This window comes from Phoenix dactylifera, chromosome 14 (genome assembly GCF_009389715.1).
Source record: "Phoenix dactylifera cultivar Barhee BC4 chromosome 14, palm_55x_up_171113_PBpolish2nd_filt_p, whole genome shotgun sequence".
NCBI lineage: Eukaryota > Viridiplantae > Streptophyta > Magnoliopsida > Arecales > Arecaceae > Phoenix > Phoenix dactylifera.
Genome location: NC_052405.1, coordinates 7,599,456 through 7,625,109, shown reverse-complemented (window position 1 = coordinate 7,625,109; position 25,654 = coordinate 7,599,456). Strand labels below are relative to the sequence as shown.

General features: G+C 36.5%; 1 protein-coding gene across 3 annotated transcripts; it reads left to right on the top strand.

Moving 5' to 3' along the window:
- Positions 1 to 476: 476 nt before the first annotated feature.
- Positions 477 to 25,163, top strand: LOC103701350 (DNA polymerase delta catalytic subunit). Of its 3 annotated transcripts, none has more exons than XM_026802333.2 (31): positions 477 to 934; positions 1,026 to 1,136; positions 1,274 to 1,380; positions 1,526 to 1,685; positions 1,973 to 2,168; positions 2,264 to 2,399; positions 2,532 to 2,669; positions 4,077 to 4,154; positions 4,233 to 4,324; positions 8,653 to 8,719; positions 8,829 to 8,900; positions 10,158 to 10,244; positions 11,119 to 11,238; positions 11,324 to 11,422; positions 14,730 to 14,837; positions 14,953 to 15,048; positions 15,168 to 15,233; positions 15,421 to 15,477; positions 15,574 to 15,661; positions 15,801 to 15,880; positions 20,636 to 20,749; positions 21,259 to 21,373; positions 21,452 to 21,624; positions 22,045 to 22,116; positions 23,101 to 23,175; positions 23,255 to 23,344; positions 23,440 to 23,600; positions 24,020 to 24,093; positions 24,289 to 24,376; positions 24,510 to 24,613; positions 24,788 to 25,163. In XM_026802333.2, the coding sequence occupies exons 1-30, from the start codon at positions 646 to 648 to the stop codon at positions 24,595 to 24,597; spliced, it is 3,297 nt and encodes a 1,098-aa protein (XP_026658134.1). In that variant the 5' UTR covers positions 477 to 645; the 3' UTR covers positions 24,598 to 24,613; positions 24,788 to 25,163. The 3 variants fall into 3 exon arrangements, with proteins under 3 accessions (XP_026658134.1, XP_026658135.1, XP_008781602.1); XM_026802334.2 differs by having other exon boundaries at positions 24,510 to 24,629; positions 24,906 to 25,163; XM_008783380.3 differs by having other exon boundaries at positions 478 to 934; positions 24,510 to 24,629.
- The last annotated feature ends 491 nt before the right edge of the window (positions 25,164 to 25,654 follow it).

Here is a 25,654-nt window from a genome sequence, read left to right as displayed (position 1 = left end):
TGTAGTTATTTATCTTCATTTTATGGCTGCCATAGCCATTGATGCTAAAGCCGGTATGGTTTTCAATAGTGTTGAGATTGTGGTGATGATCTTCCGTAGATGCTTTTTTTTTTTTTTTTTGGTGAAGGCCAACTTCATGTAGATTATTATTCTTTTTTTATTCTTCATGTTTTTTATGAATTTTGATATGGAGCAAACAGAATGCACCCATATTTTTTTTTATTTTTTTATTATTTTATCAAATTTAATGAACAATCATGATCCAAACACATTAATATAAGAAATGCCTTATAAAGACTAGGCCCTTGGTTCAAGGGTCAAGAACTTTACCTATTTAATGAGCTAGTATCTCAAAATTTTTTAAATTAAAAAAATATTTATTATGGAAAGGCTAAACATAAAATTGCAGTCAAAAGAAATCCTGACGTAAACTTTAGGCTATGTTTATTCCCAACTCCTGCCGAGCCATTTCCACCGCCCCACCAGCGCCACCTCCGCCCAGGTGCACGCGCTCGTCACGTGATTTAGGCACCAATAAAGCCCTTCTGCCAGTGGCGGGAAGCCAATTCCATCCCCCTATAACTTTTCTTTTTCCCATCTCCGATCCTCTGCACTCCCTTTCTTTCCCTCGTCCGGGAGATCACGATGAGCGGTGGCGGCAAGAGGCGCGGCCCTCCAGCGGGCGCCCCTCGCAACCCCCCGAAGCGACTCCAGGCGGGCAGCGCCGCCGGCAGCCCAAACCTTCAGCCTCCGCCGGCGGGAACGGAGGAGGAGATGTTGGACGAGGACGTCTTATTGGAGGAAACCCTCCTCAAGTACGAGGAGGACGAGGAGGCCCTCCTCTTCCTCCGCAATGAGGCCCTTTCCTCCCGCCTCTCCAAGTGGAAGCGCCCCTCCCTCTCCCCTTCTTACCTCTCCCTCTCCCAAAGCATCCGTATTCCCCCATCCTAATCCCCTTTATCCTTCCCCCTTTGTCCCAATTTCTTGGACATGTGATATTGTTTTTACCTAGTTCTTGATTGCAGTCTTCCAGCAGCTTGAAATCGACTATGTGATCGGTGAAAGACATAAAGAATTCCTTCCAAATTCCTCTGGCCCTGCTGCAATTCTTAGGATCTTTGGTGTCACTAAAGAAGGTAATCTTTTTTAATCTATTCTAGATCTATGTAATTAACCCGGCCCACAAAAACAAAAAAAAAAGATTTTTATTCAATCCGATCTTATGTTGATCATGCAAACTATTTAGAGAAATCGTGGGTTTTGTGTTGGTTAGGTCATAGTGTATGCTGTCACGTGCATGGGTTTGAACCCTATTTCTACATTTGCTGCCCTGCGGGAATGGGCCCTGACGACATCTCACGTTTCCACCAAACCCTAGAGGTGGTCCTTAATATTATGACAGCTGTTGCTGTATAAAGATTTGGTTATACAGCAGATGTTGTTTTTATGCTCTTAAAATTCAATTTATGCACTTCTTGATTGGATTGCTGCGATCTTATCTCGTCGTGATGTGATATTGTGTCAGGGGAGAATGAGGGAGTCTACTAGGAACAGTAATGTGCAAAGGTTTATAAAGAGGATTGAATTGGTGCAGAAGAAGAACATCATGTACTTTCAGCAGCACCCGTCTCAGCCTTTCCTCAAGATCGTGGTTGCTTTGCCAACAATGGTTGCTAGCTGCCGTGGTAAAAAAAATGATAAAAATATTTGTTTCAAGTCTAATGTGTTGTACTGAGGAATTAATTTACTTTTTCTAGCCAGATGGAAGCCAAATATTTAGATGTTTTTAGTATTAATTATTCTTGCTGACTTTCATGCCAAGGTCACTGGTGTACATATGATATCTCATCATTGGAAATTAAACTGGGCATATGACATGTCACCTTTACGTGATTTTTCTGTACTTTTGAACTGTAATGTTCTTGCAAATAGCTTTTCATAAATTTTATCTAAAGTTACATCACTTTGGCAGGCATTCTAGAAAGGGGTATAACGATCGAAGGGCTTGGTTCAAAGAGTTTCCTTACATACGAAAGCAACATCCTTTTTGCACTTCGTTTTATGATTGACTGTGACATTGTTGGAGGCAATTGGATTGAACTTCCTGCAGGGAAGTATAAGAAAACAACCAGGAGCATTTCTTATTGCCAGCTGGAAGTAGATTGCTTGTATCCTCTTTCATCACGAGTAGCTGTCTTGCATCTATCTTCAATTAAAACATGTTCTTTATTAGTTACGTTCTTTTCTTAAAGTCCATCTGCAGATATTCTGAGTTGATTAGCCATGTTCCAGAAGGAGAATACTCTAAAATGGCTCCATTTCGCATCTTAAGTTTTGATATTGAGTGTGCGGGTCGTAAAGGACTCTTCCCTGAGCCAACTCATGATCCTGTTATTCAGGTTGTTCTTATTGCCTTTGGGGAAACAGAAGTCGTATTATATGAAGTACTTCTTGGTTATTTTAGTGTGCAAATATCTCATGACACACTTATTCTTATATATATATATATATTTTTTTTTTGTTTAAATCAGATAGCCAACTTAGTCACTCTTCAGGGCGAGGATAAACCTTTTATACGCAATGTCATGACTCTTAAATCATGCGCTCCAATAGTTGGAGTTGATGTGATGTCATTTGACACAGAAAGAGATGTCTTGCTTGCTTGGAGGGTAAGTCGTTTTGCTGGTCTCATATCAGTCTTTCTACAATATGAGTGATGAATACATGCCTCTATAATTTAAAATATACCTATTTTTGCAATAATTTACGATCTGCAATTATTACTGGGTTGATAAATATTGCAATGGTGAAGATGATGGTCACTTGAAATAGTTGTATCTACTTATGGAGTCTCTAGGCTAATTTAATTATGACTTCTGGGCAAAGATGATGATCAAGATTGGTTGTCAGCTCCAAGACCAGGTTATTTTGAGAAAAAAATTAGGAAATCCAATCAGATTAAATGCCATGTCACTTGGAAAGGAAGATTGGGAAAGCTAACCATGAGTGTTACTTATTCTACCCATCAGGGAACTATCTAGTCTATACATGCACAGGCATGTTGATCAAAAAGTGTATGTGTCATGTCATGGAAGTAAGAATACCAGCATACCACAGTACAAAAAATAAGGAAATGCAAATCTAAATGAAACATCTACATGACATTGTAAACACTCAAACACTCCTATGATCTGAAATTTATTAGCAATATATTAAAAGACGGTACATTTGAGTAAAAACCATTCACATCATGGTACAAGCTGGCCAGCAGTGAAACTATGCAGATACCAACTAGTCTGAATATTGGAAGCTTTTTACATTCAAAATTGGCTTTTGCTTAGTTCAAAATAATCATGATGCATACAGGATTTTCAGAAGATATTGGTTGGAAAAAAACAACATGACCGAAGGGAGAGAAATCTCCTAAACTGAAAAAATCCAAACTAAATAGAAATTTCCACTTTGTCTATTTATTTATCTGTTTCTGAAATCATCAAAACACATACTTATTCTTTGAAAGAACTATGGAGAAATAAATTCTAATGACCGTAGAATATCCACACAAACCGATGATGCTTAAAATTTGTATGTAATCACATGCTTTGTGTTAATGTGAATTGCCATGTATAATGTGCGTGCTAGACATGATTGTAATTTCATGTTTATTAAAGATCTTACAACATTTTCATAAATTATCTCAAATAAGTTTTGCTTTTTCAGATTTTTGTTTTATTTGGATGAAAACTACAGTCTCATTCATATCAGGATTAAGTTTATATGCACATCATTTTTTTCCTTAGTTACCTCATTTATTTTGTTCTATACTTGCGATGCTGAAAACTCTGTTAATTGACAGAATGTTTTACTCATGCTATCTCATTTATGGACCTGGAAAACAATGGGAGCTTCATATTTTTTCTATTTTATTTCATTTAATGGTTGTTGTTATGTGTTTTTTTTTGTTGTATGGTTTGTTTATTTTATGGATTGGCATGGATTACTGTCTGTAATGTTGATATCTTTTATTTAAGAGACCTGACCATATTTGAAGTCACTGTTTAATTGTAATTTTTCAGGATTACATTCGTGAAATAGATCCTGACATTATTATTGGATACAATATATGCAAATTTGACCTGCCATATCTCATTGAGGTACTTTATCTCTTTTTTATATTCATTTAAGAATTGTCCCTGTTGCAGTACAGAATTCATAATCATGTTGTTTTCTAGAGAGCTGAAGCCCTTAAGTTAGCAGAGTTTCCAATCCTTGGCCGCATCAGAAATAGTCGGGTTCGCGTACGGGATACAACTTTCTCCTCAAGGTTACCATGTGCATATGTGAATGCGACAGCATTTTTCAATATATATTTTTTTAAATTTTTCTCTCACAATCGCTGCTTTCTTTCTGAAGCTTGTTGGCATCTTTTTCTCCTGTTGATGTCACTTCTTTTGGTCTGCTGATGCATATTTACACTCATACATAAAATTCTCTTTTATATTCTGCTGTTCCAACCAGTGTTAGAATGGTAGCCTGTACCTCAACCTCAACTTTTTAAAAACATGCCTTTGTTGTTTATAGGGTTTTGACTTTATTGTTCAAGGTGCAATCTTTATTTGACCTCAAGTTCTTGCAAGGCAATATTTGACAAGAGAAGGGCCTGACGTGAAACCAAAGAAGAGGCCAGTTTGCAGTTGCAAGATGAGACCTACCAAATCAGTCATGCAATTTAAACTCATTCAATTGGGTAGCAACCCTTCAAAAGTCCCCTTTAAAGGAATTAATATAAGATTCTCTATGGGAAACAGATTTATTTCCAAGGAACATGCCATAAGACAAGGAGAAAAACTAAAACACGTAACCCAATCATTACACATCTAAAATTGATCATCTGTTTATCAGTATAAGAATGCCTCCAAGTGGTTCTGTTAAGCATCTGTTTTATTGACCTAGTAGAACCCTGGGGATAAATTCTAATTATCTGTGCAAACAATTATTCAGTATCATTTCTGGGACTCACCTTGTATCTTTCATTTCTGGGATTCGCCTTCCTTCGCATGAATCCACTGTTGGATCACCCACCGCACAGTTATTGAAGTGCTCTGAACTCTGCTATTCATCCGCCTGCACATATCTCAAAGCAAGCAGTGGATGGTCCAATGGCATATTCGTGCGAGAAGGTGCATCCTTCTTTCGTGCGAAAGATCCAACCTGAGTCCTCATTTTTGTCGTTTGGTTGAATAATGCCATTGATGATTCATCAAGAAGAAATTTACATTCAATTGTATCTACAACAGGTTATTGAAGTGCTAAGGTAGATAGCTGGAGCATAATTAGTGGTACTGAATTGTTAACATTCTTTGCTTCCTATTTATGATAATGAAATCAGTTTTTTTATTTAATATTTTGTGGGTAGCAATATCTCCTCTCCTGTGCTAAATTGAACTTTGAATGGTAAGGTTGATTAGTCCATCTTATTTGCATGTGGCATTCCCATTTATATGGTTCCTTAATAATTCATACCAATTTGGCCCCTGGAACTTCTTTTATTTTTTAAATTAGTGTAACTCTCTCATTATGTCTTAGTTGAATAAGAAGGTGACATTATAATTTGCCTAGAACTGCAAAGTGCAAACTTTGTAAAGGCTAAATTCTGTATAAATTACGAGCAAGTTATGTATGCATCAGGGTGAATTGATCCAATTAAAATTACACCACCTAGTATACTTGTCATTTGGTTAATATCTATACGATCTGGAACCTTAAGTGTAAGAGGTACTACCTTTTGGATGACTGCCTTATCACATCATGCCTATCAACTTATTGTTGGCTCAGTATCATCTATTCTGTAAGGCTGGGATAAAATGGCTCTGTTAAGTTTTTGTATGTTGCTGGCTTTCACATCCTGGCTCTTCCTAGATTAGATGAGAATCATTTTCTTAAGCGGGCATCATGGTGGTTTTATGCATGATTGGAATACCATACTATATGAACATACCAACAGATGCAGACCTCAATATCTTGGTGATGTCCTTATATTTATGTATGGATTTGTTGTCAATTGCCACTGCTCTATGTTTTGCATATCAGTTGCTCCAGTGATTTGCACGGTCATATAAACACAATCAGTACTCATCAAACGAAATACTCTTTAAGATGTAAACTGTTGGCATGCTTTACTTTGTTTTTTAATTTTTTATTTTTGATGCCAATATGATGTTTAGAACTATTTAAGGTGTATATTGTGTTGCACGTATGTGGATATACAAGTATTGAGAATGCAAGATGTAGTGATGAAAAAAGTTCTGATGGTCAAAGTAGGCATTGCTTGATTAGAAAGGTACTAACCATATTCTACTTCAGAAAGTAGCTGGTTTCTTGGTGCTTTTGGTTGAATATCTTCAACACCAATACTGGTAGTTCTAAATGAATGGTACAGAATGCCACATTGATACATGCTCATGTATTGGTTGGTATACTACAAATTTGTTTTAGGCATATAGGCAAATTCATTTAAAAATAAAAAAAATCAAAAATGTCATTTAAAAATGAAATCAGGAATTATCATGGAAGATAAACAACAACTGAGTTCCTCCCTTCTCTGTAGCCATCCAGCAGCAAGTCTAGTAGCAAATTGTATGAATTTGTAGTTGTAATGCTTATGCATGTACATGTTTTGGATATGAGAATTCTTATAAATTCTATTTTAACAGAAAAAAAACAGATATAGTTCTATTTTTCTTCTAATATTGCCTTCTTTGCTCTCTATTCTTCTGGTCTCTCGCCTCTCTTCTATTGAAATAAAAAAGAAACCACAGAATGCTCTCAATGTCATTTTCACCTTAAAAAAATGTGATTGAGATCTCAAATGAAGCACTTAATTAGTTTTCAAGTACTCTAGCAATCCAAATTAGCTTGTACCATCTTGGACTTAACGGTATCATGAGTTTACAGGCCAGTTTATTGGGTATGGAGCAGTATGAACTGGTTTTTCCTATGAACTGGTTCAATGCTGGTTGACAGGGAAAATATACACCAGTTATGGCCAGTATTAATACAAACCATTTCCCATGTCATTAGTGTATGTTTCATTGGCTTTGTATTATTTTTTTATTCAAGTTAATCCAGAAGTTGCCATGGCACAGCATGGTAGTGATGTTTAATTTTTTCCTGAGTTATATAGGCAGCATCTCAATATCAGAATCTTGGATTATGATATCCATGTGATCTGTATTGTTTTCCAGATTTTCTTATTTTTCCTTACCCAGTTTGATTCCTGCTGACTTTACGATCAGCTTGTCAATTACCATGACCACCTATATTGGAACAATGGTGTGTTTCATTGCTTTTCTCCTTTTTTCCCCTATTTTTAGGCTGCTTTATCTGATTCTGTTAAAAGTTAGTTGTCAATTATTAACTCATATCTAATTTTACCCTTCTAGGAATCCTTGCATCCATTTGTTTCCATTGTCCTTGCACTGTTGTTGTATTCTTTTCGAACATATTAACATATTGAGATAACCTTTTTCTCATGCAATTATTTTTTTTGGAGCATCATATATTACTTAATCATTACTTCTTGTACTTTTCCATGTTGCCTTTGTAATTAAACATGTAGGTCCACTAGTTCATTTAAAATAGCTCTTTAGAGTAGTAGATGTAATTGTTTGTAAGATAAGGAGTAGGGACGTGATTAATGTAGATATGTTTAATGTTGTGGCTGCATAATGAACATTTAATAATTAGTATTGGTGGGGTGATCCTTTTGTAAAAGATTAGAAGATTGCACGCATCATATCATCTATATGTAGGTTTCTTAATTGAAAGGAGTCCTTTTTTTCCCAGTAGAAGGGCCTGTAGGCAATGAGCTACAAAACAAGGGTAGCATCCCCCAAATACCCATAACCCCTCAAACCCTAGTGAAGGTGGGATTTGATCTCAGGTAACTTGGTCCAACTGCTTGACCATCTTGATACGCTGGCACCTTCACTAGCTGCCAATGAACTCGATAATAGGTGAGAAGAACAAGCATAGTTATTTCTAGCAAGAATTGAAGTATGGTGTTGGCTTGACATTGGCACAGTCTGTAATGTGTACTCTGTCATGCTACTTTGTACCAGTGCTTGGAATGTATTCGCATGGCAACATGCCAAGTAATGACATGTAGCTGTTATCATGCTCGTGCTGTGTGTTCTAAGGCAAGGCAACGGCACGATACGTATCAGACTGTTGCTTCATGTGCTGTACTACCATTCCATGCCAATTGGCATTTAGGTCGATAATTTGTTGATGTGGTGGAGGGACTGATGTATGACAGGTCACTGGTGAAGGGTGCTCTGATTGAGACCTGGATGACAATATCTATCGTCACAAAGTGATACTGCAGACCATTTTGCTTGCATCAACTTGGCTTCTGCTTAAAATTTTCTTAAAATCGATGTTAAGTTTCTTGTCATCCTCTGAACTTAAGTTTATTGAACATCATTTTGGTCATATTACTTAAATTACCATCATACTAAGAACCACATTACATCAAAATAATAGGTCTGTGACACTCTCGATAAGAAGCATCTTTTTGATAATTAAATTTAATGACTGTTAACACCATTTAAATTTTGCGTTATATGCTCATTATCGCTTTGAGTCATGCAGGCAGTATGGCATGCGAGAAAGTAAAGAAGTAACTGTAGAGGGAAGAGTTCAGTTTGATTTGCTTCAGGTTTGATCTATAAAACCATTTCTTTATTATGTCAATCTTCGTAACGTTATAATAGTTTACTTCTGTTAGCTTCATCTGGTTAAACCTAACGTTTTTGATACCTGTACAGGTTATGCAAAGGGATTACAAGCTTAGTTCATATTCTTTGAATTCTGTTTCTGCACACTTTCTGCAAGAACAAGTAAATGTCTCTGATTCCTTGGAATCTATATTTTATTTTAGTTTTTTTTCCTGATTTTACCATATCCATATATATTTATATCATATTATTATTGGAGGATCAAATCAAATTTTCCATAGGAGAATAGCTTTATGCTCTATACTCTGATAGATACTCTAATACCATCCTTATCTGGAGTCTGAGTTTATTTCATAGTTGTGCTACGTTACAACAGGCTGACTATTTCTCTTTAATCCACACTCTTTACATTTGTTCTGTAAATATTTGAACAGTAAGTTCCAAAGAATGGTGACATTTCAAATTTGTGACTGTTGAATTTATATAACATCAGTTATTTGCAAACTGTGTATTCAATATCTTGATCTATTTCTTCTCCCTTTATCTTTAACATTTTAGAATAAACATTCTACCTTTTGCTTAGAGTGTAACCATTACGCATCAAGTGTTCTTAAGCACAGGGTTATCCTCTAGAGCATAATTTCGCTCTTGAGAGCTTATTCTTTGCTTAATTTGTTTCTTGGTTCCAGTGTTTGGTTGGGCATCCTTTAGTAACTGTACTTTTATAGAGACAGTTGAATGTCTCAGAACTCATCAAGTGGACTCAGGCTTTTTAAATTTATTTACCTTTTCAATTAGATACAGATATGTCGTCCAAGTGAATGCCATCATACTTGGTACTAAGCAGCTAGCCTATCATACAGATATGTTAATGTCTTCTAAGGAGAACCCAGTGGCTGAGACTGAAACTGAGTTTTAGAATCTTGATTTGTATCATGGATGCAAATTTCTAGTTCTTCACCATTATTTCTTTTTTTAACAAATATTGTATAATCCGTGTTATGGATGTATTTTCTGTAGAGCTTTATTTTTCATACCTACATATTGCTTTGTCTTTTTTGTTGTATAAGAGAGCTTGCTTTGTCTTTCTTGTTTGTTAGAGGGCGGGCCTTGGTGCAATGGTAAGTTTGCTTCATTGTGACATAGGTATCACGGATTTGAAATAGGAAAACAAGTAAACAACCTCTCCATATGTATGGGTAAGGCTGCGTACATCTAGCCCTCCCTACACCCGACAATGGTGGGGGCCTTGTGCATTAGGACACCCTTTTTTTATGTATTGCTTTGTGTTTTTTTTTGTTTGATAAACCATTCGCACGTTATCATTTGGTTCCTTAAATTGGTCAAAAGAATTGCATATCCCTTTTGCCTTTTTGCATAACCGTGTTTTATTGCTGATATTGGTTGTTTGAAGAGCAGAAAGAGGATGTTCACCATTCAATAATATCTGATCTTCAAAATGGTAATTCGGAGACAAGAAGGCGGCTCGCTGTCTATTGCTTAAAGGTGCATCGGTGGTCTTCACATTCTTTATATTGTAGATAACTTCTGTTTCTAGTGTTGAAGTTTTTTGATGTAAATAGTGTTCACTACTAATAATACTTTAAAATGTAAGTGAAACTAATTTTTTAAGTAGAATAAAATCTAATTTTTATCTAATATCATTCAAATTTCAAACCCTTGTTTAGTTCTATAACAAATACATGGACTAAGTCCCACAATTGCAGAATAAACTTAAATTTTGGAAGAAATACGGGGTTCTGCTTCTGGTGGCAACATGCTAGTGGGTGGTGATCCCGCTTATGGGGTCAAATCAATACGTTATAAGAAGAAATATAATATGGCTTTTGGATGAAAAACAAACTCCAAAAAGTTTGATTTGTGAAGACATTGACCTTGCCAAGCAATTTTTTTTCTTTGCAGCATGAAGTGGCATATCAATTATTATAAAGTATAAACAATGTGCAAGAATATTATGTGATAGATGCCATGTTAATCATGGCTAGTGTAATGCTTGTTGAGTTACAGTTCTTCACTAATTACCCAAAATTATAAACTTCTCTTAGGGTTAAGATTCTCATCAAGGCATAAATCAAATATATACAGTTGCAAGTGTTTCATTCCCTAGCTGTATATAAGTTATCCCATATCAGTTGCATGTGTTCGAAACTATCTGCTTAGTCCTAATAACACAACTTAATGATCCATATACAGATTCCTAAGAATAAAAGAGTAGTTGACATGAATGTGCTGCAACATAATGTATGCTTCATGAATATGCTGCAACATAATGTATGCTTCCATGGTCTGCCACCACATTTCATGAAAAAAATTCCTTGTTTTCCTAATCAGCAGATTCTTTTTCCGCTTTAAACTGCAGGATGCATATCTTCCGCAGAGGCTCTTAGACAAATTGATGTTCATCTACAACTATGTGGAGATGGCACGAGTCACTGGTGTCCCTATCTCATTTCTGCTTGCGAGAGGACAAAGCATTAAGGTGACACTGCTATTAGTTCTGTTTTTATGTTTGCTAAAGGCCAAGTGTTTTGCTCCTATTAGTGATATATCATGTATTTTTTCAGGTCCTTTCTCAACTTCTCAGGAAGGCAAAGCAGAGGAATCTTGTCATTCCAAATATTAAAGGGCAAGCATCTGGACAAGAGACTTTTGAGGGTGCAACTGTAAGTTAATATAACCTGCTGACATGTTGTCTGTACCAAGGTTTGCTAAACCGGTCTGTACCAGCCATCACGGCCGACCCAGCCGGCCTGGGACCAATACCGGATTAGCGTGGAATCCGGTACCGGTAGCTTATCGTTGGAGAACCAGTATGGAACCGGTATGGGATCAGCATTTGATCAGCGTGGTACGAGACTGGTATGGGACCGAACTGGTACGGTACCGGTCCGGGCTGCCACCTGTATGCTGGCCGGACCTTGGAACTCTGTACTCTGCTGGTTGCTTAGGGGCCATTTGTTTGTTTGTGAGGTTTCTTGAAACAGATAATTCTAAAAAACCTGATTTTCTGAAAAGAAGGTTTATGGAAAACAGGGTGAGGCCTGACTTTCATAAAAGTTCATTTTTTAGGTTTAATGACTGGCAGTTTTTTTAATTATTATTAACAAAACAGGTTTTGTGGAAGGCAACAAAGCAAGAGTTTTCCTAAAACCTATTTAATTTAGGTTTTGTATAAGTTCATTTGAGTGAAACTTGATAACCGAAAAGCCCCTCAAAGTGATTTAAGCATGTTGTGTTGCATATATTTACTTTTGTTAATTCAAATCAAAACATATTTGGAGACAGGCTTGAGGAATATTGGTGTGTCCAGGTATCCATTGCATACTGAACTAATATCTGCCATGGGTCAGAGTAGGCAAAATAGGTTGATGAGTTGAGCCCTACAGATTGCTTTAATTTGCTTATTTTGGTTAACTAAGGTTTTTATATACCGTTGTTTCTTAGGACTGTGCTTATGGATTTAATTTTGGGTTTTTAGTTGTCCTAATTCTCAATCATCAGAACTTGATAGAATGTCATGGTGGTCTTCATGATTTTTATATGTATTGGATCGAGACCGGATGTTTTTGTGCCAAACCAGAACTTGATAGAATGTCATGGTGGTCTTCATGATTTTTATATGTAGTTCACTATCTTATATTTTATATAAGAATTGTTAATGATACGTGTTGTAGGGAATACATATAAGAAATTTTAAAAGTATCATTAGGGAAACAATTAGTTAGAATTAATTGCTTTTAGTTGTGTGGAACTTATTAAGATTGGGAGAAGTGGAAATAATTTGGTTCAAAGGGCGTGGTTGAGAAGGCTAAACACTAAGGCACTTGATATAATATTGCATATTGATTTTTTGGACTGGTTGCCCAGCAGCACGGGTCGGTACGGCCCCGCGTTGTACCGTGCCGGCCTTGTACCAACATAGTAGAGGCGGGGGAGAGGGAGAATGAGAGAGAGGAAAAGAGAGAGAGAGGGGGGAGTGAGAGGGAGAGGAAGGAAGAGAGAAGCTAGCTGGCGGGGCCGGGGAGCCTCCGTGTGGAGGAGGCGGAGGCGTGGCTCTACCTCCAGGCTCCTGTTTCGTTTGAAATAGGGGCCCGAAGGGGGCCCCTTTTATTTTTCAGAGTTTTAAGTGAAAAGTCGGCTCCTCGGCCTCCACGTCCTCCGAGCGAAGGCTCTCCGGCCGGCCTCTCTTTGCCTTCCTCCCTCACCCCCTCTCTCTCTTTTTCTCTTTTTTCTTCTCCTTCTCCCCCTCCATCGTCGGTTCCAGTTTCGTTGCCGGAACCGTCCCGGTCTGCCGCCGGTACGGCTCAAGATGCCCCGAACTGGGCGGTTCGAGACAGGTTCCGCCGACTATGATTCTCCCATTTGTTTATAGTTAGATTTTGCATTCGTATTTTTTTTTTCTTTTTAAAATGCTTAAAGTCAAAACTAGCCATGCTTTTTTTACGCATGGCTTTTAATATGCTTCTACCTTCTGTGGGATGGGGTATCGAAGGGTGTTGACAGGTTAGGAGTATGCGAGGATGCAAAATTTCTTTTTTGTTCGAAAGGTCACTTGTGGCTTGCAGTTGGATATGGACTATACATGTGGTTGTTGAGAGAATGTTGCAGCTTGAAAAGATAATATTTTAAACTTAACCATCGATTGCAGAACCCAATCTTCTTAAGTTGTGATGTTACAATGAAAATATGATTTCGGAAAGGGTAATAGTTATTTAAATCAAGGTTCGCCATCTTGATGCCAGACCCCATATCGGTACCATCCTATTACAGTGTCGGTATAATACCCGGTATGGGGGTTGGTTTGGCATACCGAGTGTCGGTACCCCTCTCATATTGCATACTGTTTTCCATTATTATAGATTGCATTCTACTATTCCCATTACCGCAGTGACCTCTGTAAGTGCCACAATGTGGGGTCTTTCCCAATGTAATATATCTTCTCTTGAATTTGGCTACTGCAACCAGCAGGTAGTGTTCTCTTCAGTTGGTTTATTGACATGTTCTGTTTGCTATGCAAACCTTGAGCCTGTAGTATTTGTTTGCAATTAAGAAAATAGCCTTCACAAATCATATTTGTCTCCTGTTTTTTGTGACTGGAGGGGAAGTATACATCTGCTTATCAAGCATTCCTAGGAACATATGTAGGGTGAGTATGGGCTCGGGATGAATGGTAGACCCTAAGTTTATATTCATTTTGGCCTGGACTTCACCCACACGGTAAGTTGTTTGGGTCCTTTTCCCTGCATTTTGTATTTATGAACATTTTTTGTTTTGGCTACTGTGCACCATTGAAGCTGGATTGTCATTCTTAAGTTTTGCAGTAAGATATTGGGTTGACAAATGTCAAGACACATTGTAGATATACTTGACATAATAAACTGAAAATGCACATGTAATCATTTGCTGTTTGCAGACATAAAAAAATCCAAGCATAGGACTAAGTGTTATTTGAAACCAGAGTCACAATAACTCTGAAATATTACGGAATTCTCCAATCTTGAACTTAACATTAGTCAAATTATTTGTTGAACTTGTTTCTGAATAACTGGAACATTCCATTATGTCATAAAAAAAAGGGAAAGTAAGGACCCTCTGAACTATTGCCAGCTATTTTAACTAAATATCTTCGAGCATTACCTTCAAGCCATAGCTTCACACATACTCATAACTATTTTACTGGTTTTTATTTGTGTTGCTGTTCTCTGTTCATTATGCACCTGTATATAGAAATATCACCTACTTTACGTCTATTTTTGTCATATCTTTCACTGTATCCTGAAATTTGAATCTCCACCTGGCTAACTTGTTCCCAAACTCCATCTTTGTGATATGACTAAGAATACACTGTTTTGGCACATATTCTGTTATTCTGCTTGGGCAATAATTCTTATGTTTTATCCTTTAGATTGTGAATAACTCAAGCCTGAATTAGATTGTGACCTATAGCTGCTTATCCTTTGTAATTTGCAGGTTTTGGAGGCCAAGGCTGGATTCTATGAAAACCCCATCGCAACATTGGACTTTGCTTCTTTATATCCATCCATCATGATGGCATACAATCTATGCTATTGCACTTTGGTAAAACTTTCTAATCCTATATATTTTATGCATCCAATTAAAGTATCATGAATTGCAAAAGTAGAAAAGATATTTCTTGATCATTGAAAATGAAAATTCCTGCTATTCCATTTAGGTGACACCAGAGGATGCTCGCAAACTGAACTTGCCTGCAGAAAGTGTTAATAAAACTCCATCTGGCGAAATTTTTGTTAAACCTGATTTACAGAAGGTATATTAATTTCTTCATTACTGCAGTATGAATTCATAAACGCCAATTAGACCATCTATTACTTTTTGTAAGGTAATATTGGTGTGACTGTAGCAGGAAGATAACATTTCTATTTTCAGGGCATACTTCCAGAAATCCTTGAAGAGCTTATAGCTGCTCGTAAAAGGGCAAAAGCTGATCTAAAGGTACTTTTCCCCCATTTAGTTATTCCTTTGAGAAGTTGAACAATATGCAACCATACTTTTGCTGGGTGGTAGGTTAACCCTTATCTGATACTTTAATTTTCTTAGTGTTACATTTGGATGATAAATAGATTTAGATGCTGTTATGCATATTCAATCCAATTTTACTGCAAATTCTGATGTGTTTCAGGAAGCCAAAGATCCATTTGAGAAGGCTGTACTAGATGGCCGCCAGTTGGCTTTAAAGGTAAACACATGCCATCTATGTCATATAGATTCTTCTATCTGAATTCAGTACTCGGTTTGGATTGTGAGCTCTGTTGAATGTGCATCATTTTTTCAGATCAGCGCAAATTCTGTTTATGGGTTCACCGGAGCTACCGTTGGCCAATTACCTTGTTTAGAGATATCTTCTAGTGTGACAAGCTATGGTAAAAACAAATTAGTTTGTATAAACTATAAAGTACTTATTTACAAGCTCAAACAAATGACTTGTTGAGTAACTGCTGAACTAATAAAAAAATATTTTTGCTTCCAAATGTAAGAAGTTTCTTGTTGTTAAATGTTAAGGTCGGCAGATGATTGAGCACACAAAGAAGCTTGTTGAGGAGAAGTTCACAACAGCGGAAGGTTATGATCATAATGCAGAGGTACATTTTTTATTCTTATTAATTATAAAATTTGAAAATAACATAAGATTTATATTTGAAGCAAAGCATGTATGCTGTAGTGCCCATGGATTTAATTGCGGGTCAACCCAGCACAGCATGGCATGATACATACCATGCCAGTGCCTTAACCTGAATGCTGCAATTGCATGGTTGAGCTGGGTGCCAACAGTTGGCATCCTGCTGTGCCAATGCTTGGAAAGCATGCAAAGCATTGTCAGGGAATGGCAGTGGATGACATGTGCCATGCTAGTGCTCCACAGGTATGTGATACTTCAGTCCTTGCTAATGACAGGGACTCATGGACTTTGCCCACATTGAATAGGGTGTTTATCGATTACCTTCTAGATTGGAAAGTGATCAGATGCCACCCACTGTTTTGCATCAATCCTCTTTTTGTTGAAAGAAAGCTTATCTGTTGTATTGTGTTGCCTTGTTGATTTAAACAGATGCAGAATTGAACTGGCTTTTCCCTGAAAAGAAGTAATATGTTGCTATAGGATCTTCACAATAGTGGTAACCACTTCATTGTCAGTAGAGAGAGAGAGTTTGGAAAGATAAATCAAACAATGGAAGTTTCAGATATTTCTATGTTTGGAGGCTTAGTTACATGATTGGATGGAAGTGCAAGCAGATGAAGCCGAAAAACTGAGGGTTGAACTCATGCTTGGTACTAGGGATGTTAACAGGCCAACTTGCAGGCCTAGCTGTGTATTGTCATGGGAGTCAATTAGTATCTTAGTTTTGCGTGGCTGGGAGACTGGATTTTAGAGGCCTTATATTTACTAATATCACTTTTTTAACTTGTAGAATCTGTGCTGGGGTCAGTCGCGTTCCCAAAGAAGTAATTGTAGTTATTCACCGAATATTTTTTGCGAGTTACCCTTGCTAGAACAAAAGATTGTCAATGTTTTAAAAATGCCTCTCAAGTTGCTAGTTGTAAGTTCGGGATTGAGTCCTAAATTGTAGAGGGGGCTAGATTGGATGGGTGGTTTTAGATTGTAGATCATGAGATTTTTTCTCTCATTTATTTCAAACTTTTAAAACATAAAAAGTGAAATTTTAGATATGAGTCAACTAGAAAGCAGATGAATAATGAATACAAAACCATACATATAAAAGTCTAGTTTTCACCAATATAGGCCTGTATATAGCATATTTAATGAAACAAAGATGTTTGTTTTAGATAAATTGTTTTGGAAAAACATATAGCTGTGAAAAGTCCATCAATTTAATTACCATTTTAGATAAATTGTTATAGAAAAACCAAGGACTAGACTTTAACATATGACTATAAAATACCAAATTTTGTATCTCGTTTTTTTAACTCTATGAACCTTAATGACAGACTTGCTACTTTTACTACGCAGGACTTATTGTTGATAAATGATTTAAGAGCCACACAGTCAAATAAATTATAAAAGACAGACATTCCCATGATTTAGTATGTAGCTTGCATAATCAAGTTGGTCCTATGATCAAAACGAATGAATAGTCCATATAGATCTAAATTTTGTGATCCTCCCCTGATCCTGATCTGAGGATGGTATCTGGTCCGTTTAGGGCCATTTTGATCCAAATCGTAAGATCCGGATTGTGAATCATGAGATTTGAATAACATTTGCCAGATGTGCCCAAAATACCATAGTTTGCATACTAAGTGCAGATCGTACTGGCATTGCCACATGAGAATAACTAAACTAGCTAAATTACAAGTCCAAACTAATAACCTTATCACACTTCAAGTCATTACATTACTATATATATGTTGGAATTTTTGTAGAAGGCAAAAATCTAGCACATCCCTTTCTTAATGACACTCATGCTTATATGATTTCAAGATTATATTTTAAGAAAAAGAATTATTTATAATATGGCCAAAGTTGTGGAGAGATTTCCATAGATACTAGAGATTAAGTCCTTGTTTAGGTGCGACGCATGCTTTACAAGTACATCAATTGTCAACTTAAATTACCTAATGTTGGTCCTCAAATTCATTTCTAAATTTTGATGCAACCTATCAGATTATCTTATCTTCATGAGGTTATGTTAGTGCTTCATTTTGCTAGGGATGGTGGGATCTTTAGCCTTCTATATCTCCTATTTACTTTACTGACCCACAAAGCACCTACATGTAATGGAACAATTATTCCTAGTCATGTTATCCTTGTATAGCACGCAGAGCAATCCAATTACCCCATAAAAGATAAAAGATGGTAGAAATAGTTGAAAGATACTGAAGTGTATCAATGAAGGGTTCAACAAATTTAGAATAGTTTGTTACTTGTTCCAAGTGATTATGTCACAGGATTGTTCTACAATTGCAAAAAGAAACAGCCATAAAATTTTTTGTTGATATTGGTAAAATGTTTTGAGAAAAAGTTGGGAACAAATTGAGATAAGAATTATGAGGCTAGATCAATAAAAGAAAGTAAAGTGGCTCAGCATGATATAAATGATTTTCAAAATAAACAGTCTTTAGGCCCTTACTCCGCTTATCTCTCTAGATGCGGCCGGTCTTAGGACTTTTTGACAAAAGCGCCAAAGCCAAATTCTCCATAGACAAAAAAAATGATTGTGACTATTGTTGAGGATTCCAACTATCTTAATTGGTAAAGTCATTGGGTGTTGATGCTAGTGACCTAGGTTTGAATCCCGCCCTCGCCTGATTTCATGTAGGCTTGCCGCCATCCTAATTTTCAAGAAAGGAAAAGAAAATTAACAATATTGTTCAATTGGTCTGATCCTGATGTGGTATGATGATATGCATTTGTTTTTTTGTTTACCCATGGAGATCTTGTAGAATGTCTCTTAATGGTGATGTTATGGGTTATTCTATTGTTAAAGCATGTCACCAAATAAAAAAAACAATTTTTGGTTTATAGGACTTCTCATTGTTGCCTTGATATGAAATATACTCAAACTCATACACAACTCAACTAAGCCTTAACCCAATATAGTTGGGGTCAGATACATGAGTTCTTTTCCTTCATTCTGCTCAGTTTAAGGCCATACTTTTTGAAAAATTTTGAGATATCAAGTCCTTCCTTTCTACTTCATTGCATGTGATTTTTAGTTTACCTTTACCTTTTTTCTTTCTATATGTATCAAATTACTTCTTCATATCCAAATCATCTGAGTCATCCTTCCCTCAAGTTGTTCTTAATTAGTTCTTTCTCCACTTTTTTATGAATGACTTTATTTCTTTTATTTTTTCTTATATTACTACACATCTATCTTTCATTCAAGTATACTTGTGCACACGATATTTTCTAACTATCCAACATTCCATACCATAAAGTGTAGCTGGTCGTATGATTGTCCTGTAAAATTTTTCCGTCAACTTGATAGGGTATTCTATGATCACATAATATCCCAATTACACTTCTCTATTTTATCCAACCTATTTTAATCCTATGGGTAACATCATTTTTAATCTTTCTTTCTTGATGAATAATCAATCTCAATATAAAAATGATCACTCTTAGGAACTTAATGATCCTCAATTTCACTCCACCTTCATCTCAATTTCTAATTTTATTGAAACTGCATTCTATGTATTCTGTCTTGGTCCTACACTCCTACTTAACTAAAATTCCGTGGATTCTAATGCACTTGTTCATATTCCTACTTAAGATTAGCCCAACCTTAGTTTCATCTATAAAAACTATATCATCCACAAGTTGCATACATTAAGTATATCGTCCCGAATATACCTAGTAAGCTCATCCATAACTCGCACAAAAAGGAATGAACATAGAGCAGATCTTTAGTGTAAATCTATTGTGATTGGAAACTCATTAGTATTACTACGAGTAGTTCTCATATTGTAACTGCTCCATCGAACATCTCCTTAATCACTTTAATATATTTAATAGAAACTTTTTTCTTTTCTAGCACTTGTCATAAGATTTCTCTAGGGACTATCATATGCTTTCTCTAAATCAATAAAAATCATATAAAGATCTTGTTTCTTTTCTCAATACTTCTCCACTAACCTCTAGTGGAGAAAATAGCTTCCATAGTCAACCTTCCGGGCATAAGATCAGCTTGGTTCTTTGATACTTTTCTGTCACACCTCATTCTGTGTTCAGTCATCCTCTCCTGATATTTCATAGTATAGCTTATAAATTTAATACCAAGATAGTTTAGACAGTTTGAATTTTATTTTTATTCTTATAAGTTGGTGCTATAGTGCTCTTCCTCCATTCGTCTGGCATATTCTTGGTTTTTAAAATCTTATTAAATGAATTAATCAATCAAGTTACTCCCACATAATCTAAATACTTCCAAACCTTAATAGGGATTCTATTAGGTCCAACCATTTTTCCTATTTTCATTTTTTTCAATGGAACTAGTCAGTTATCCTAAATCGTCTACGACTTTCATTGAATATCTTATCAAAATAACCTCTCCATCTTTCTTTAATGTCATCTTCCTTAACCAAAACTTTTTGATCTTTATCTTTGATGCATTTAGCCTGAGTCAAGTTTCTTTCTCTTAGTCTTATAACTTAAATCTACCATGTAAACATTTTCAGTATCGTCCTAGGCATTGGAGAAGTGTTATGGAGGGAAAGACACATGATTCTGTAGTATCTAGATTTCCTTCTCAAATCTGCTGTTTTTTTCTTTTTATGTGTAGGTATGGGAGAAGCTGCTGGTTTTCATCTGGATTTTGATGCTCTATATACACACCCTTGTGCTTGATTATAATTTAACTGATGAATGATGCTAGGTGGTTTATGGAGATACTGACTCAGTTATGGTGCAATTTGGGGTGCCAACTGTGGAGGCTGCGATGAAATTGGGAAGAGAAGCAGCTGAATATATAAGTGAAACTTTCAGGAAGGTATCAGGGTTGTTTTTTGAGTTGTTACTGCTTCAGCTATACAATTATTGTATGGTTTGTTTCAGCTTCATTACAAGTTTATAATGCAATCTGATGCACAGCCCAGCGGACTTCCTAATCTGTTTGAAGTTATTATTCTGCATTCTGAATGTCAAATCTGGTATCAGAGTGGAATTTTTTTCTGGAGTTATCTAGACACCTGCTATTGGTGGGTGTGAAAGAATATATTGGCCAACCTTGTCATCTTGACTCTGAGGCTCTGGAAATTGAAATTCAAATTCTTTATTGATATGCACCATATCATTTAGAATATCGGTTAATTAGAGAAAGTATCGTTGCACCATGCTTGGGATTTCTTGGGCCATCTCTATGCAATCTCTTATTTTGTTTGTTGCTCTATTTAACCTGATTTGAACATAAGAGTTTGTTGTCCTATTTAAACTGTTTAGCTTCATCTATTTTTTATCATTCTTGACAATTGGTGAAAGAGTGTTTTTGTGTATTTGAAGCCCATCAAACTAGAGTTTGAGAAGGTCTACTATCCGTACTTACTAATCAGCAAGAAGAGATATGCTGGATTGTTTTGGACAAACCCTGAAAAATATGATAAAATGGATACCAAAGGTAAAAACTAATGTTCTACTACATTAAGTCTGGCATTTTATGTTTTTCGTTGTTAATTCATCATCTTTTGGTTGACAGGCATTGAGACAGTCAGAAGGGACAACTGTTTATTGGTAAAAAACCTGGTAAATGAGTGCCTTCATAAAATATTAATTGATCAAGATGTACCTGGAGCAGTTCAATATGTCAAAAATACCATTTCTGATCTTCTGATGAACCGCATTGATTTATCTCTTTTGGTTATAACAAAGGTGAGACAACTGCCTGTTAATAAACCTTTCTCTTGAGGTGTTTATAAGGTTGAGAAAATTTCCTACCAGGAGATGTCATCTTTATCAAGCTGGTAAAGTTTTTGGTAGTTGTACCAAATGTCCTGGGACTGAATCCCGCCTTCAGGATTTTGGGGGTTAGAGGTATTTGTGGGAGGGCTACCTTCATTGTGTAGCTCATTGCCCATGGGTCGTTTCAATCAAAAAAAGGTTATCTTTTAGGGCAAATGTTGTTTATTCAAAGTTAGGCAAATGCTGTTTATTCAAAGTTAGGCAAATGCTGTTTATTCAAAGTTAGTCTAATGGTGATTTATTAACTGCTTAGTGGCTTGTAAAATCATTTCCTTAAGATGTTAACTTGTATTCTTTGAAATTTATATACTTACCCTTCCCACTTGACAGGGTTTGACAAAAACAGGAGATGATTATGCAGTAAAAGCTGCGCATGTTGAACTTGCTGAACGAATGCGGAAGGTATAGATTCCTCCTCTTTACTTGTCATACATGATTTGGAAATTCTTCTGATTTTTCCCCAGAATGATACCAAAGCAGGAATGTATAGTTTAGCATGGTTAATTGTTGCATCTGCCATTGTTTTAAGAGCTTCAATATGATGATTTTCTCATATATATTTACTTATTTAAATTTTTTTATTAATGAACTATTGCACCTTCTTTTATGAGGAGACTATTATACCTTATTATGTATTAGACGAACACTGCCTGTTAAACTCTATCTTTGGAAGTCTTTAAACATATGATTCAGGACAATTTATGATAATCCCAAGTATTTTGGTACCACCGACTATAATGATTCGACTTGAAGAACTCGGCATTGGGATAACCATGAAAAGTATGCATGTGCAATAATCATGGTCTTGGCGTCTAGATCTAGGCATTGATTGGTTAGGCTAAGTTAAGATCAGTCTCAAGAGCTAAAACTGGTGCCCCTTGGCACCATGCTCAAGCGAGAGGTCTTTTTGTACTTTTTTTTTCTTTTTTGGTTGGGGGGGGGGTTGATGTATGTGTGGGTGTGATGGGTTGGGGTAGGAGACTGAGTGTTTGTTGGATGCCTGTAAATCAGGAATCAAGATTGATATTTTCTCCTGCTTATTCTCTTGTATGTTCCTTTCTCTTAATCATTTTATAGTCTGAATAAGAAATAAGTGTATCTATTGTAATAAAACTATTGACATTGTACATGTAGAGTAGAAAAAGAAAGGGACCTATAAAAAAAGGTCTGCTTGGTGGAGATCAATACCTCAATATGGTTGAGGCAGAGTTAAAAAAAGAAATGGCCGTGGTGGAGAGAGATGAGACCCACTGGACAGTTTGTGTTATGTATAGAAATGTAACAAAATATAGTCATATGACTATACATTTCCGCTTATTTTATGTTTTAAGAACTCGTATGTTTCTGTGTGCCTTATATCAAAATGAATTGCTTGGCGGTGAATAGCGAGATGCAGCAACTGCTCCAAATGTTGGAGATCGTGTTCCATATGTTATAATTAAGGCTGCAAAAGGCGCCAAGGTAATTCATGTCTTGCTTATGGCCTAAGAAGGCATAGAGTTTATTTGAGCAATGAACGCATTTGGTTTGTTGGAAACAGGCTTATGAAAGATCAGAAGATCCCATATATGTTCTGGAGAACAACATCCCCATAGACCCCCAATACTACCTTGAAAATCAAATCAGCAAGGTTTGTGCAGTGTGCATCATTCATTTTGTAACTGGTTTTACTTTTACTTTTTATTTTTTAAGTTTCAACTGTTCAAATGCTTTCAATGTTGGCAGCCACTTCTGCGAATATTTGAGCCAATTCTAAAGAATGCAAGTAAAGAGCTTCTTCATGGAAGCCACACCAGAGCTGTCTCTATTTCAACTCCTTCAAACAGTGGTTTGATGAAATATGTTCATAGACAACTTAGCTGCCTTGGATGCAAAGCACTGATCAGGCAAGATTCTTTTACCTCCCTTAAAAATAAGAAATCAATATTTTCAGATATTGGCCTATAAAATATCTTTAGTGGCGAGTTTCAGTTCAAGTGTTCAGACTTCATAGTGTGCTTGCCTTTGTTGTGCATTGCAAACCAAAGCTGCTAGTTTGTTATTTCTTTTGACCTCTGGATTGCAGTTTCCGAAGAACATTATCTTCTTTTCATTTATAAGTCTGTACTGCATACTCTTGCAGATGCGGCAAACTCCTCATGATCTCTTTTAATACTTTCATAATAAAATGTATGGCGGCAAATAAATTATTTATCCAGCTCTTAACTTCTGTAGCAGATCTTTAGCACATACACATGTGTGGTGCTTTCTGAGAAACATAGTATATGCTTAAATCTTAATCTGTCACCCATCTTTTTGCTGCCAGTAATGCTGAACAAACACTCTGCTCGCATTGCAAAGGAAGAGAAGCTGAGTTGTACTGCAGAACAGTAGCTAATGGTATTGCCTTTTAACGTTGCAGATTCTTATTGCTTTAATATTTTTCTCAGCAAAATTACAGTTGAAGATGTTAGAACCTGCACCTGGCCCTTTTATTATTTAGAAGGCTGTCATGCATCTTAATAAATGTTTATCACTATTTGTTTTTCATGCTCGTGCATTTATTTCTAGTCATTTGTTATCATTGTTTCACAGTTTCCGAGTTGGAGCTGCTTTTTGGGAGGTTGTGGACACAATGCCAAGAATGCCAAGGTTCTCTTCATCAAGATGTGCTGTGCACTAGGTCTCACACGCAGCTCTCTCCTCTCTCTCTCTCTCTCTCTCTCTCTCTCTCTCTCTCTCTCTCTCTCTCTGTGTTTGCGTATTTATATTTATATTAAGTACTCAGTTACTGACAATTTTTGTTTCAAAATCAGTCGTGATTGTCCAATCTTTTATCGAAGGAAGAAAGCACAAAAGGATATGGCTGAAGCTAAGATGCATCTTGACCGATGGAACTTCTGAGCCCCTTCTCAATGTTGTACGTCCTCGATATTGTGAGTTTCAGATTAATTTTTCTCAATTTAGATTGTTTCTAGGCTCTTGCAGTTGGTCGCGTGGCTAACCCACAAACTACTAGCTATTGTCTTTTCTCAAGTTCATTGACAATTTCAATTTTCAACCTTTTTGGTAATGATAATTCAACAATTTTCAGGATTGCAGTAGCACTGCAGTGTCTTGCAGTCATCGGTGTTTCGTCCTCAGGTTTTCTTATGAGTTATGAGTCACAAGCTCGTGTTAGAATATATGATGGATAAATCAATCATTTGTAGGTTCATCTCAAAGTGTGACGGCCAAGTAGTGTAACGTCCACCTGCTGATGGTGATCAAAGAGCAAATCGAGCTAGATTATAAGGTGTCTGTTGGGGTGCATTAGTCCAACAGAAAAGAGGGATGAACAATCGCAGGTCACAGGGCACACTAATGTGGAGCTAGGCTGATATTTTATTTATCTCTTGTTGTAGTTATGATGAATTTGTAAAGTACGATTGGCTTTCCACAATGGAATATGCTCTCTTAACTCGCTGTCAGCTTGAAGGATATTATTTGGCATTGCTGTTGAGAAATCAAACAGAGACATTCGGAGCCAAAAACATCAGCCCTTATTTATCAGAAACACATGAAAATCAACCAGAGGTTCTGCTAGTCGTTGCAGCCAAACTGGTCCGGCAAATTACCTATGCTTTTGTCTGATTTACACATCGGAAGGACCCTGGCAAGTGCTGCTGAAATCTGCAGGAAATAGAATAGCCAAAGCAGTCTGGGAAATTGATTTACCAGCTATGCAACACCTGTCCAATTCTTGCAAATATAGCAGGGGCCAATAGTCAGGAATCTCAGTGGTCAAGTTACCGCATAGAGATGGGGCCAATACTCAGGAATCTTAATGGTCAAGGTTACAGTATAGAGATGTATAGACATACATCAGTCTCGGTCTCTGGATGATTGTCATGATAACCCAAGTATTTTTCTTTTCAATGTCTTGCACGTAGTTTACCATTCAGGCTTCAAAATCTGGTTG